The 11,192-nt window shown below is 38.1% G+C and overlaps 3 protein-coding genes across 4 annotated transcripts; 2 read left to right on the top strand and 1 right to left on the bottom strand.

The window, feature by feature from the left end:
* Positions 1-1,691: 1,691 nt before the first annotated feature.
* Positions 1,692-2,696, top strand: LOC132639921 (uncharacterized). The gene is made up of 3 exons (XM_060356304.1): positions 1,692-1,844; positions 2,386-2,601; positions 2,670-2,696. Exons 1-3 carry the CDS (start codon positions 1,692-1,694, stop codon positions 2,694-2,696), a joined length of 396 nt encoding a protein of 131 aa, XP_060212287.1.
* A 40-nt stretch (positions 2,697-2,736) lies between these two features.
* Positions 2,737-4,364, top strand: LOC132641907 (uncharacterized). Its single transcript, XM_060359021.1, has 4 exons — positions 2,737-3,008; positions 3,395-3,503; positions 3,578-3,898; positions 3,992-4,364. The coding sequence occupies exons 1-4, from the start codon at positions 2,737-2,739 to the stop codon at positions 4,034-4,036; spliced, it is 747 nt and encodes a 248-aa protein (XP_060215004.1). The 3' UTR covers positions 4,037-4,364.
* Positions 2,894-10,247, bottom strand: LOC132641906 (putative pentatricopeptide repeat-containing protein At1g68930). 2 transcript variants are annotated; one of them, XM_060359020.1, is made up of 2 exons: positions 7,482-10,247; positions 2,894-3,027 (listed from the first exon to the last, which is right to left on the bottom strand). In XM_060359020.1, exon 1 carries the CDS (start codon positions 10,040-10,042, stop codon positions 7,811-7,813), a length of 2,232 nt encoding a protein of 743 aa, XP_060215003.1. In that variant the 5' UTR covers positions 10,043-10,247; the 3' UTR covers positions 2,894-3,027; positions 7,482-7,810. The 2 variants fall into 2 exon arrangements, with proteins under 2 accessions (XP_060215003.1, XP_060215002.1); XM_060359019.1 differs by having other exon boundaries at positions 2,902-3,040.
* Positions 10,248-11,192: the final 945 nt, after the last annotated feature.

Here is an 11,192-nt window from a genome sequence, read left to right as displayed (position 1 = left end):
TATACCTTCAGGCTATATAATTCACATGTTGCAACAATGTGATTCAACTATTCTTAATGATATATATCATTAAAGTGTACAAACGTGAATCGTACACGGTACACCGGTATATAACGTTGAATTGTATACCGATTATACAAGGTGAATTATAATACCAGTATTTAAGTGTAATTTTTAAGAGGTGAATTTCTGTAAATGAGTAATAGATGGGTAAATATTTGATTCAGCCTGGATATTCATGAACACCGCCCCCCCCCCCTGCGGGGGGGGGGGGGGGTCCCTCGTTTAAACTATTGATAAATTATTAATGAAAATCTTGAACCTTGATAATTCTGAAAAGATATAATTGGATAACTATTCAACGTAGTATGGCGGTATACTATTGCACGTAAATAGGTTCGGTAGAAGCATCTGTTATTTGACAAAGAACGAACTTGGTCATAATAAATGTGATAGGAGTTTTCAATTCCATTTGGTTCCATTTTTATGAAAAGAGAAACCAAACTACAATGTCAATTTAATAAAACAAACCAACCCAAATCTATAGTCTCTATTTTTGGATTTCATTGTCGTGGGGTTTTTTGTTTACACAAATTCAATTAATTCAGTCTACTATAGTAGCAAAAAGAAAAATCTACTAGAGCTGCAGATAAAATTTCTAGTAATAAATTTCTAGTAATTGATATATACAACATACCAATGTAATCCCACAAGTGGGGTCAAGAGGGAATAGGATATGATGTACTCAAACCTTATCTAACATTTCCGAGGTCGTAGTTGATATATGTTCAGTCAAAAATAACTTCAATATCCAGTAATACAAAACTATAAAGCAATCATCATGGACATGTTTAGACAACATTTTATTATGGCTAATAACATTTACTCCCTCTGTCCCAGTTGAAGTGATATACTTTTTTTTTAGTCTGTCCCAAAAAGAATGATACATTTTTATATCTTGAAACAATTTAACTTACAACTTCCCACTTTACCCTTAGTTAAACTATATCACATAACCTGAGACGGAGGGAGTACAATCTTTTCAAATGTTTATAAATAATATTATAGTAACTTTTATGGTCATAGACAACGTTTTTTAATTTTTTTTTTCTTAAACACATCTTATTGTACTCAGTCTATTGAACTTATCGAGCAAACCGAGAGAATTGAAAGCACAACTGTTGCATCTTTGGCAAAAATGTTTGGCCGGCAGTTGAGACACAATGGCCAACAAAGCTTTAAATATTCAAATTGGCCCCTCTCTGATTAAACTAAAATGATTTCAAGAGCAAGTTTAACCTTTTTCCATCTGTCATTATTCCCATAATTCAGCTTTCATTTCATTCTTCTAGGGTCAGGACGAAAACTCGTAATCTTAATTTTGGTAAACATCCAATGTCAAATGAATGGCCCTCTTGCTTGAGTTTAATAATCCTTCAACAAAAGAAGATAAACTAGGTTATCATAGTAGTGACTAATGAACAGATCTTATGAGTAGAGAAGTAGTTCATCAATCACTATTAAAGACTGTACGTTACATTAATACAGGAGTTAACCAGAGCCATAGACACTATCCAATTGAATGTGTTTCAAACTTGTGTGGATATATAAATTAAAGTGTCCATTCATTGATAGCATCACAGGGCTTTCTTTTAAGTCTCTATATCTTTGATTCTCTTCTTGAGAAAGAGATGGCTTCCTTTGCAATCGAGGACTTTGTTGGAAATGGATCTCTGCAGGGGCTTCTTCCAAAGCTGCTGGAAGAAGGATGGGATGATGTGCCAACTTTGAAGATTATGAATGCAGATGATATGCACGAGTTGAACATGACTCAACGACAAAAGGTTCTTTCTACTGAAAAATTCACCCTTCTTGTATATATATCGAGAATATCATATGTGTTTCATCTTCATATTCTCCTTCAAATCTGTGTCAACAACTTAGTAATTCTTGTGTTGCACTAGGAAACAAGTGTTCGATAAGACTTCTCAGTGTTTAGCCAGAAGCAGTAAATGCCTCTATTCCCCTCTGAATGATTTTTGCCAAAACAAACTTTCACTAGGAAATTATTAAACTGTTTTTTCTGCACATCTGAAAAATTACAACATTCCCAGTGTAATCCCACAAGTGGGGTCTGGGTACGGTGATGTGTAAGCATTTTCTTACCCCTACCTTGTGAAGGTAGAGAAGCTGTTTCCGATGGACCCTAGGCTCAAGTAAAGCATGTCAAAAACAGTATGAAAAAATAAAGTAGCGACTGAAGAAGCCAAGTAGAAAATAATGGAGAAAAGAACAGTAGTAACAACAAATGAAACAACAGGTATCTGAACAACTATAGAAACAAAGTAAGCTATTCTTCTGATGATTGTTTCTTTCCTACTCAAGGATGCGCAGGAAATCAGATCATACCTGCATGATCGTGTTCTGATGCAATACGCAGATAAGCTTGAGGAGTCTGGGAATTCCCTTACTGAGCTTCTTAACCTAAGCACGGTAGATTTTACTTCAAAGTTTGGAATGAAAAGGGGACACGTTGCCCGTTTTACCGACAAAACTGCAGCTTTTAGGAGAGATTCTTTTTCAGAAGCCTATAACCTCCAAGTGAGGAGAAGAAGCGCCTCGAGAAATGGGAGTCTTTACAGGAAGGATATTTCTCCTGTCAACTCCAGGAAGCAGAGTATGACAAGATCACTTAGAAGAACCAGTACAACTTCTGATATATCCCTTGAACAAACAATGGCTGATTTCGAAATTAAAGATGGACATGTTTATAAGGGAATTGTAGGTTCAATGCCAGATGAGCCTAGAGCATGTGGCTGTGTCCAGGCAACCCCAATAGTTGAGAATGTTGCTCCTTATTCTTCCATAGAGAATATCTCAGTTCAGGTACTAACACCAGAGTACAAGATCGGAATGGAGCGTCTGGTGAAAACAAAGACTCCGCTGCTGAAGGCTTCTAAGCTCTGGCGTGATAAACCAGCTGTGCTTCTATGCATTCGTCGCCCTGGGTAAGGCATCAAATAGTTTCTGCAATTCACACCTATAATTTATAAATGTTAGCTCAATTGTTAAGCTAGTGTCTCGGGCACTGCCTCTTATAGGAAATTACACATATTAGTTTAAACAGAAATAATGAGACCCCTTGCAATAATTTCGAGGAATTAAGGAAACTCAAGCCATTTCTGCATAGAACTTCAATCAGAGTAGAAGACTGAAAGATCCAATAATCTCTGTGATCCCACTAAACACTGCTGCATTGATGAAAGATACAACCTAGGAAAGTTTTTTCCTTTAAAGAACAAGGGGTATTTCTATTTATAAGAAAGAAGATAACTAAATCTTTATCTATGAGCATGAATTACTGGATCTTATCCCAAAAAGACTATGGAAACAGGTGCATCATGTGCAGAGCTGAAGCCCACCAACTCTATGCAAGGAAACCAATATTTGACGCGTTGGGGGTTCAGTTATTTGCTGTTCTTCATGAGCAAATAGAATCAGAGGTAACTTTTATCTACTTTTTTGCTGACATTACTTTGGAAGGACCTGGTTTATTATGCTGGGTTTTGTTATCCAGGTAAAGGATTTCTGGCCTCGATATTGGGGTGGTGTAGTCGTCTTTGACAAAAGCATGGAATTTTATAAAGCTCTGGGAGGAGGAAATCTGCTAAAAGACAAGTTCATTTCAGGCTTTCTATTTAATCCTCGAGCTATTTCAAATTATAGGCGAGCAAAATCTATGGGGGTGAATCAAAACTTCAGGGGTGAAGGTGAGACAAAAGGAGGACTCTTCATTGTTGGCAAAGGAAAAAGCGGAATTGCTTATCAATTTATTGAAAGGAATTTTGGAGACTGGGCACCCCTAACTGAAATTTTTGAAATCTGTCGCCGCTTACAGGTAGTGTTTTCTGGCTTTTCTAATAAACTCATTGTAGTGTACACCTATGTTTTAGTCTAATGAGATTTTTTGCTTATATTCTTGAATCCACAGGAAAGTCAGTTAGAGTCGATCACATCGATACAACAACAGGATTAGCTATGGTCCATTGGTCAATGCTTCTATGGAACAAGCCTGGCTATTGAACCTCAAGCTAAAAAGAAGCTGTCTCTTCCAGACTTTAGATTTTATGTTTCATTACCACAGTCCGCAGCTGCTTCGTTGTAGGAATAATTATTTCATTAAATTTCCTTGACATTACTGGAATGTATTTCTGTTAGAGTCTATTGAGACAGGCTATGTATCTGTTTCATTGGTAACTTATGAACACATTGGGCAATGTTTATAACTTCAGCTCACAAAATACACACAAAATGCAAAAGAAGAGAAAATTCTCAAAAATCAGTAGCTTTTCCGTACAGCAGAAAACTGGCTTCCTTGTATGGATACAACAAAATCATTTGCTTCTCCTATCCAAAATTTGTTTAGAGAAAGAACTCAATCCTCTAAACTAGATAGAAGGAAAGATGCCGTTCCCGTCCTCTTTCTTTGTTGCACCATTTAGTTCTATGCTAGAAAGTTACTTACTAATAGAAACAAATGTCATCGATTCATTCTGTGTGTATAGGTTAATACTATAGAATATTTTCCTTAGCTCCATAAAAGTTAGAAATCTAGGTCTTTAGATATTTTATTTATTTAAGAACCTTTCTTTTTATTTCTATAATCTAGACTTGGTAGAGGAAGCTCTCATTAGACGGAGATGACAGTCATACTTCCATAAACTCTTGAACGAGGAAGGTGAGAGAGACATTGTGTTGGGAGATTTGGAGTACTCTGAGAGGCGCCGCGACTTTGGGTATTGTAGGAGTATAAAGGTGGAGGAGGTTAAGGGTGCTGTTCGCAGGATGCGCAGGGGAAGAGCTACCGGTCCTGACGAGATCCCTGGGGAGTTTTGGAAGAGTGCGGGCAGGGCAGGTTTGGAGTGGTTGACTGGATTGTTTAATGTTATTTTTAAGACGACGAAGATGCCTGAGGAATGGAGGTGGAGTATGATGGTCCCTTTGTATAAGAACAAAGGTGATATTCAAAGTTGCAACAACTATAGAGGGATCAAGCTGATAAGCCACACTATGAAGGTGTGGGAAAGGGTGGTGGAGATAAGGGTGAGAAGAGGCGTGCCCATTTCAGAGAACCAGTTCGGATTCATGCCGGGGCGCTCAACTACAGAAGCCATCCATCTTGTGAGGAGACTGGTGGAGCAGTATAGGGAGAGGAAGAAGGACCTGCACATGGTTTTCATCGACCTAGAAAAGGCTTACGACTAAGTGCCAAGAGAGGTTTTATGGAGATGCTTGGAGGCCAAAGGTGTACCTGTAGCGTATACTAGGGCGATCAAGGACATGTATGAGGGAGCCAAGACCAGGGTAAGGACAGTGGGAGGAGACTCGGAGTACTTCCCAGTGGAGATGGGGTTGCACCAAGGATCAGCTCTTAGCCCATTTTTATTTGCTCTAGTGATGGATTGTCTGACGCGGCGAATTCAAGGTGAGGTGCCATGGTGTATGTTATTTGCGGATGACATAATCTTGATCGACGAGACACGCAGCGGAGTGAACGCTAAGCTGGAGGTCTGGAGACAAACTCTGGAGTCTAAAGGGTTCAAGTTGAGTAGGACCAAGACAGAGTACATGGAATGCAAGTTCAGTGAAGTGACACATGAGTCTGGCGTGGAAGTGAGGCTTGGTACCTAGGTCATCCCAAAGAAAAGAAGTTTCAAATATCTCGGGTCTATTATACAAGAAAATGGGGATATTGATGATGATGTCTCACATCGTATTGGTGCAGGGTGGATGAAATGGAGGCTTGCTTTAGGAGTGCTGTGTGATAAGAAGGTGCCACTAAAACTTAAAGGCAGGTTCTACAAAGTGGTTGTGAGACCGACCTTGTTGTACGGGGCAGAGTGTTGGGCAGTCAAGAGCTCTCATGTCTAAAAGATGAAAGTTGCGGAAATGAGAATGCTGCGATGGATGTGTGGGCACACCAGGCGAGATAGGATTAGGAATGAAGATATCCGGGATAAGGTTGGAGTAGCATCAGTGGAGGACAAGTTGAGGGAAGCGAGGCTGAGATGGTTTGGGCATGTGAGGAGGAGAGGCAGAGACGCTCCAGTGCGGAGGTGTGAGAGGTTAGCTATGGATGGTTTCAGAAGAGGTCAGGGTAGGCCGAAAAAGTATTGGGGAGAGGTGTTGAGACATGACATGGCGCAGGTTCAGCTTACCGAGGACATGACCCTAGATAGGAGGTTTTGGAGGACTCAGATTAGGGTAGAAGGCTAGTAGGTAGTCGTTGTTTCGATCTATAGTCTATATTTTCACATAATATCTGAACTTCTACCATCTTGGTAGACCTAAGAAGTTTCTGTCTACTGAACGGCATTCTTATACCACCTGCCCTACAGAAAGTTTCTTATTTTAATAAGCTCAGTATTCTTGTTTCTTTATGGTGGCAATTCTAACGGAAAACATTCTCCAAAACTTTTTCTCCTCTTTTCTTCATGGTATCGGAGGTTAAGTATTGAGTCTCTCCTGCGACCATTAGATTTCTTATTGCTATGCCTATACTGCAAAAGTCTACTGTTCTTCTTTTTCTTCATATTATCAGAGGTTGGGAACTGAATCCGTCCATTGAACATTAAAATCTGACCAATTTCTTGGGGAAGTCTACTTCTTCTTTTTATTCATAATATGAAAGTTTCAGTAATGTTCTGGAAGAATCTCCTCACTTCTTTTACTTCGTGGAGTTTGAGTTTGGGTAACGAGTCCCTCATCTAAACCTTGAATTTCCAGTCATTGTTCCAACAACTTTTTCAGTTACTCTTAAACCGCTAATTGAAGCTATTCTAATGATTTCCTTGAGATAGCAACACCATACCCCTTCTCGGTCACTAAGAATATATTCCTTTCTTTGTGTGGTGCAAGAAGCACTTTGTTCAGCTGTTGCAGTTAAGTTCCCTGAAAAAGGAACTCACTGCTGCTTTCTATTTTGGTGATTGTGAACAATTCATGATACACTATTTTGACGATATCATGCAGAAGACCTCTTTTTTGGCATAATCGGCTTCAATTTCCCGTTTTGATTTGCAAGCTCAAGTTAATTCATCATCTTGAGATTGAGAAGGCATGTTGAAAGTCAAAGAGGTTAAACCAGTCATGTGTTATAATGTTCTACATTCATTCTATGTTTAGGTTAATCGTATATAATATTCTTCATAGTTATGTCATAATTAAGAATCACAGTATTGAGGCAATTTTCCTTATTTTATAACTTTCCTTATCTCATCTAGTCTAAACTTACCTTACTTTTAGTAGCTTAAACTAATCAGGAACATCTTATATATCGCCGACAAGCAAATTCAAGAAAACAATGTTGAAACTTTTGAATATTGATGTGGTTATGAAACGAAAGCTACAACAGAATGTTGAAAACAATGTATAAGGGGCTTATTTCTTCAGTATAATCAGCTATATTAAGGTTAACTTACGTTCTTAAGAGGATCCGCCGATCCGCAGCCTCGTAAATCAGATACTCCCCGTTTTAGGCTTGCATGCTACTTATGGAAATTGATAAGCTCTGAAGCGTAGTGCTTATTAGAATGGCTCCCCAGTCTTCTGTAATTTGAACCATTAGATATACCACCAACATACATAGGCCAAGTCCTCTCATGGGAAACAAATGTATCCTTTCAAGAGAACCAGCGTGGTTATTCCTGTAACATATGTCCTTTCAAGAGAATCAGCGTGATTATTCCTGTCTCATACATATGATACATGTAACAGTCCTCGTAACTGATCTGAAATTGTGGGCAAACTGTCACCAGAAATCTCCACAAGAACATTTTCCATCCTTAAATAAATGAAATCTAACTGCATCTCTTACAAGAATTTCTCTTTGGGTAATCTTGGAAATGATTTTAGTTGCAGTATGGCAGTCACCACATACCCTTAGGTTTTTCACCACTCTTATGGGGAGCCCACGGGGGATAAAGATCAAGCCAAAGGCAATAGCAAGCCTCTCGCTGTGGTGGTTAAGCAATTTTATTTTATCGGACTCGTCAACATTATGCATGACATGAGTCACATCCGGTACATAACCCTCGTCTATCATTTTAGCATTCAATTTCTCCAGTTCAGCATATATTTGATCTGAAAATGGACTTGACTTGTCATCAGCAGAGAAAATGTGCACTCTGTTTTTATATTTGATCCAACTACATCCTGGCTCCTTCCTCACACCTCTATCTCTCATGGTCCTTCTTAATTCAGCCACTTCAGCCCAATTTCCTTTCGCAGCATACATGCTCGTGAGCAAGACATAACTGGCAGGATTTTCTGGATCAAGTTCCAAAAGGGACTCGGCTGCCCATTTGCCAATTTCCATGTTACTATGGGTTCTACATGAGCTTAACAATGTAGCCCAACCAATTGCATCTGGGGTGCAAGGCATTTTCTGTATAAAATCTTTTGCTTCTATTAAACGCGCAGATCGGCTAAATAGATCAATCATGCAAGTATAATGATCAAGAATAGGCGTAATTCCATGTTCTTTCACCATTGATTCAAAGTAAAATTTTCCTTTGTCCACAAGTCCGGCCCTACTGCAAGCTGAAAGAACCCCAACAAAAGTTACTCCATCTGGTTGAAGACCATGTCGCAGCATTTTCTCAAATAAATCAATTGTTTCAGTTGCTTTTCCAAACTGAGCATATCCTGACACTAATGCTGTCCAAGAGACCTCGTCCTTAAATGATATCTCATCGAAAAGCCAGTGAGATTCTTCTATGCTGCCACACTTAGCATACAGGGTCACAAGTGCATTAGAAACAGTAATGAAAGATATCAAGCCTGATACTAATGCTCGACCGTGAAACTGGGCTCCTTCTTCTAAGCTCGCCAGATTTGCACATGAGCTAATCACGCTTCCTAAAGTAAAATCATCTGGCTCAACCCCATTCCTTTGCATATCACAGAAAGCCTTAACAGCTTCTTCACTGAAACCATTCTGTCCATATCCAACAACCATTGCAGTCCAAGAGACAATATTTTTGTTTGGCATTCTACTAAAAGTGGTCTCGGCATACATGATGTTTCTACATTTTGAATACATGTCAACAAGCGCACTACCTACAAACACGTTCTTGCTGTGATAGGTTCTGACTATATAAGCATGAAGTTGTTTGCCTTCTTCAATAGCCTGGAGAGCTCCACAAGCAGTCAAAATGCTCCCAAACGTGAACTGGTCAATAGGCAGCCCCTCTAACCTCATTTTCCTAAACAATACAAGTGCTTCCTTATCAAGATCGTTCTGTGTTAACCCGGTTATCATCGTTGTCCAAGAAATGGAATCCCTCTCAGGCATTTCTTGAAACAAACTTGTCGACTCTATCACCATCCCGGACCTCAAAAACCCCATAATCATTGTATTATACATCACCACATTCCTCTCTGGCAACTCACTAAAAACCTTTTCAGCCTCATATATCAACCCTGATTTCGCATACATATCAACCAACGGACTACCCACGAAAACATACGATTCAAACCCCCATTTCACTATTTGCCCATGAATTTGCCTACTCATTCGAATCCAACCATTGTCCGAACACAATATAAGCATCGTCGAAAACGTTATCCTATTCAAACTCATTCCCCCATCTTCTAACATCAACTTATACGCCTTTAAAGCATCGATACACAAACCACACGATGCATACCCCGAAATAATCAAATTCCAAGACACCCCATCTCGTTTTGGCATCCGATTAAACACCTCGAGCATTCTCGAGAGGTTTCCAGATTTCGAGTAAACAGAAAGAATGGTGTTCCATGAAAACTGGTTTGGTTGGGGTATTTCTTCAAACACTTTGTGTGCATACTTTGTGTTATTGAGTTTACAGTAGGTGTTTATGAGATTGTTTAACAAAAATGTTTCTGGGTTTGCTATAGTTTTGAGAATGAAGCAATGAAGCTTCTTGATTTGGTTAAGGTTTTGTGTTTCACAACAAAGTTTGAGCAAAGAACAGTAATGGTTGGAAATATGAGACATAATAGTGTTCAAAAGGGGAAATTGGCGGTTATTTGGGTTTCCTTTTATAGTCAACAGATTCTAAGTCACGTGTTTGAATACCGCAGGGGCGTTTGGTAGCTGGTTAGAGTTATGCAGGTATTAGTAATATATGAATTAGTTATGACTAATGAGGGAATTTATGTATTATTTTATATAGGTATTAGTTATGCAGGATTTAGTTAGCGTTTGGTTTTGAAAACCAAATATTTTTCACTTTATTTGAAATTTTGAAGTTGGAGTTGTGTTTGGCTATAAAAAATATTTAATTTTTTGAATGTATTAAAAGTGAAAATAAAGTTTTTGGTGTTTTTCAAATTCCAAATATATACAACTTCAAATTGTATTTAAAATTTTTATGGCCAAACATTAATTTTCAAATAAAGTAAAATAATTTTCTAAAAAAAAAAGTGAAAAATTCTCATGGCCAAACAGTTAGAATTATGTATTAATTATTCCACTTTTTCCTCTGCATAAAATAATAGGTATAGTTATGCGTTCAACTATATATATAGTAGTGTAATATTTACTTTGCCATAATTAGATAGTTTGGAAAAGAATAGTAATAAGCAAAAAATTACCATAAATTATATATTCCGAAAATATTTAATTACCTTGAACTATATTAATGACTTCTTATAGTTTGTGGAAGTTTCCCAGAAGGTCTTCTAATTAAAACCTAATTCTAATAGTAGGATTCGAAAATCAAGTAATTAAAATTATAAAACCTTGGCTTGTCTTGTTCCATATTCAAAACCCTTGGCCTAATACAGCTAGTTCCAAATCATGCCAAACCTCGGTCCTTATCTAGTAATCCTGATTGTTTTAGCCATTGTTCTAGTGCTATATTTTTTCATATGTGCGTGTCGTAAAATGATAGCAGAAAGAGCTCGTTATAATGGAGAAACTCGTGAAGTGACAACAGAAAGAGCTTGTGAAGTAGCAAATGTTGAAGTAGAGATTAATGTACCTAAACCTAATGACCGTGGGGAAGGAATTATAAACAGTGAATGTTGTATCTGCTTAGGAGAATTTGAACAAGATGATGATATGCGCATATTGATGAGTTTTCCTGCTTGTTCTCATAGGTTTCATGCTGCTTGTATTATTCCTTGGTTATTAGTAGCAGAAA

This window comes from Lycium barbarum, chromosome 5 (assembly GCF_019175385.1).
Source record: "Lycium barbarum isolate Lr01 chromosome 5, ASM1917538v2, whole genome shotgun sequence".
Classification (NCBI taxonomy): domain Eukaryota; kingdom Viridiplantae; phylum Streptophyta; class Magnoliopsida; order Solanales; family Solanaceae; genus Lycium; species Lycium barbarum.
The sequence above is the reverse complement of the archived record's forward strand: the minus strand, read 5'-3'. Positions and strand labels throughout refer to the sequence as shown.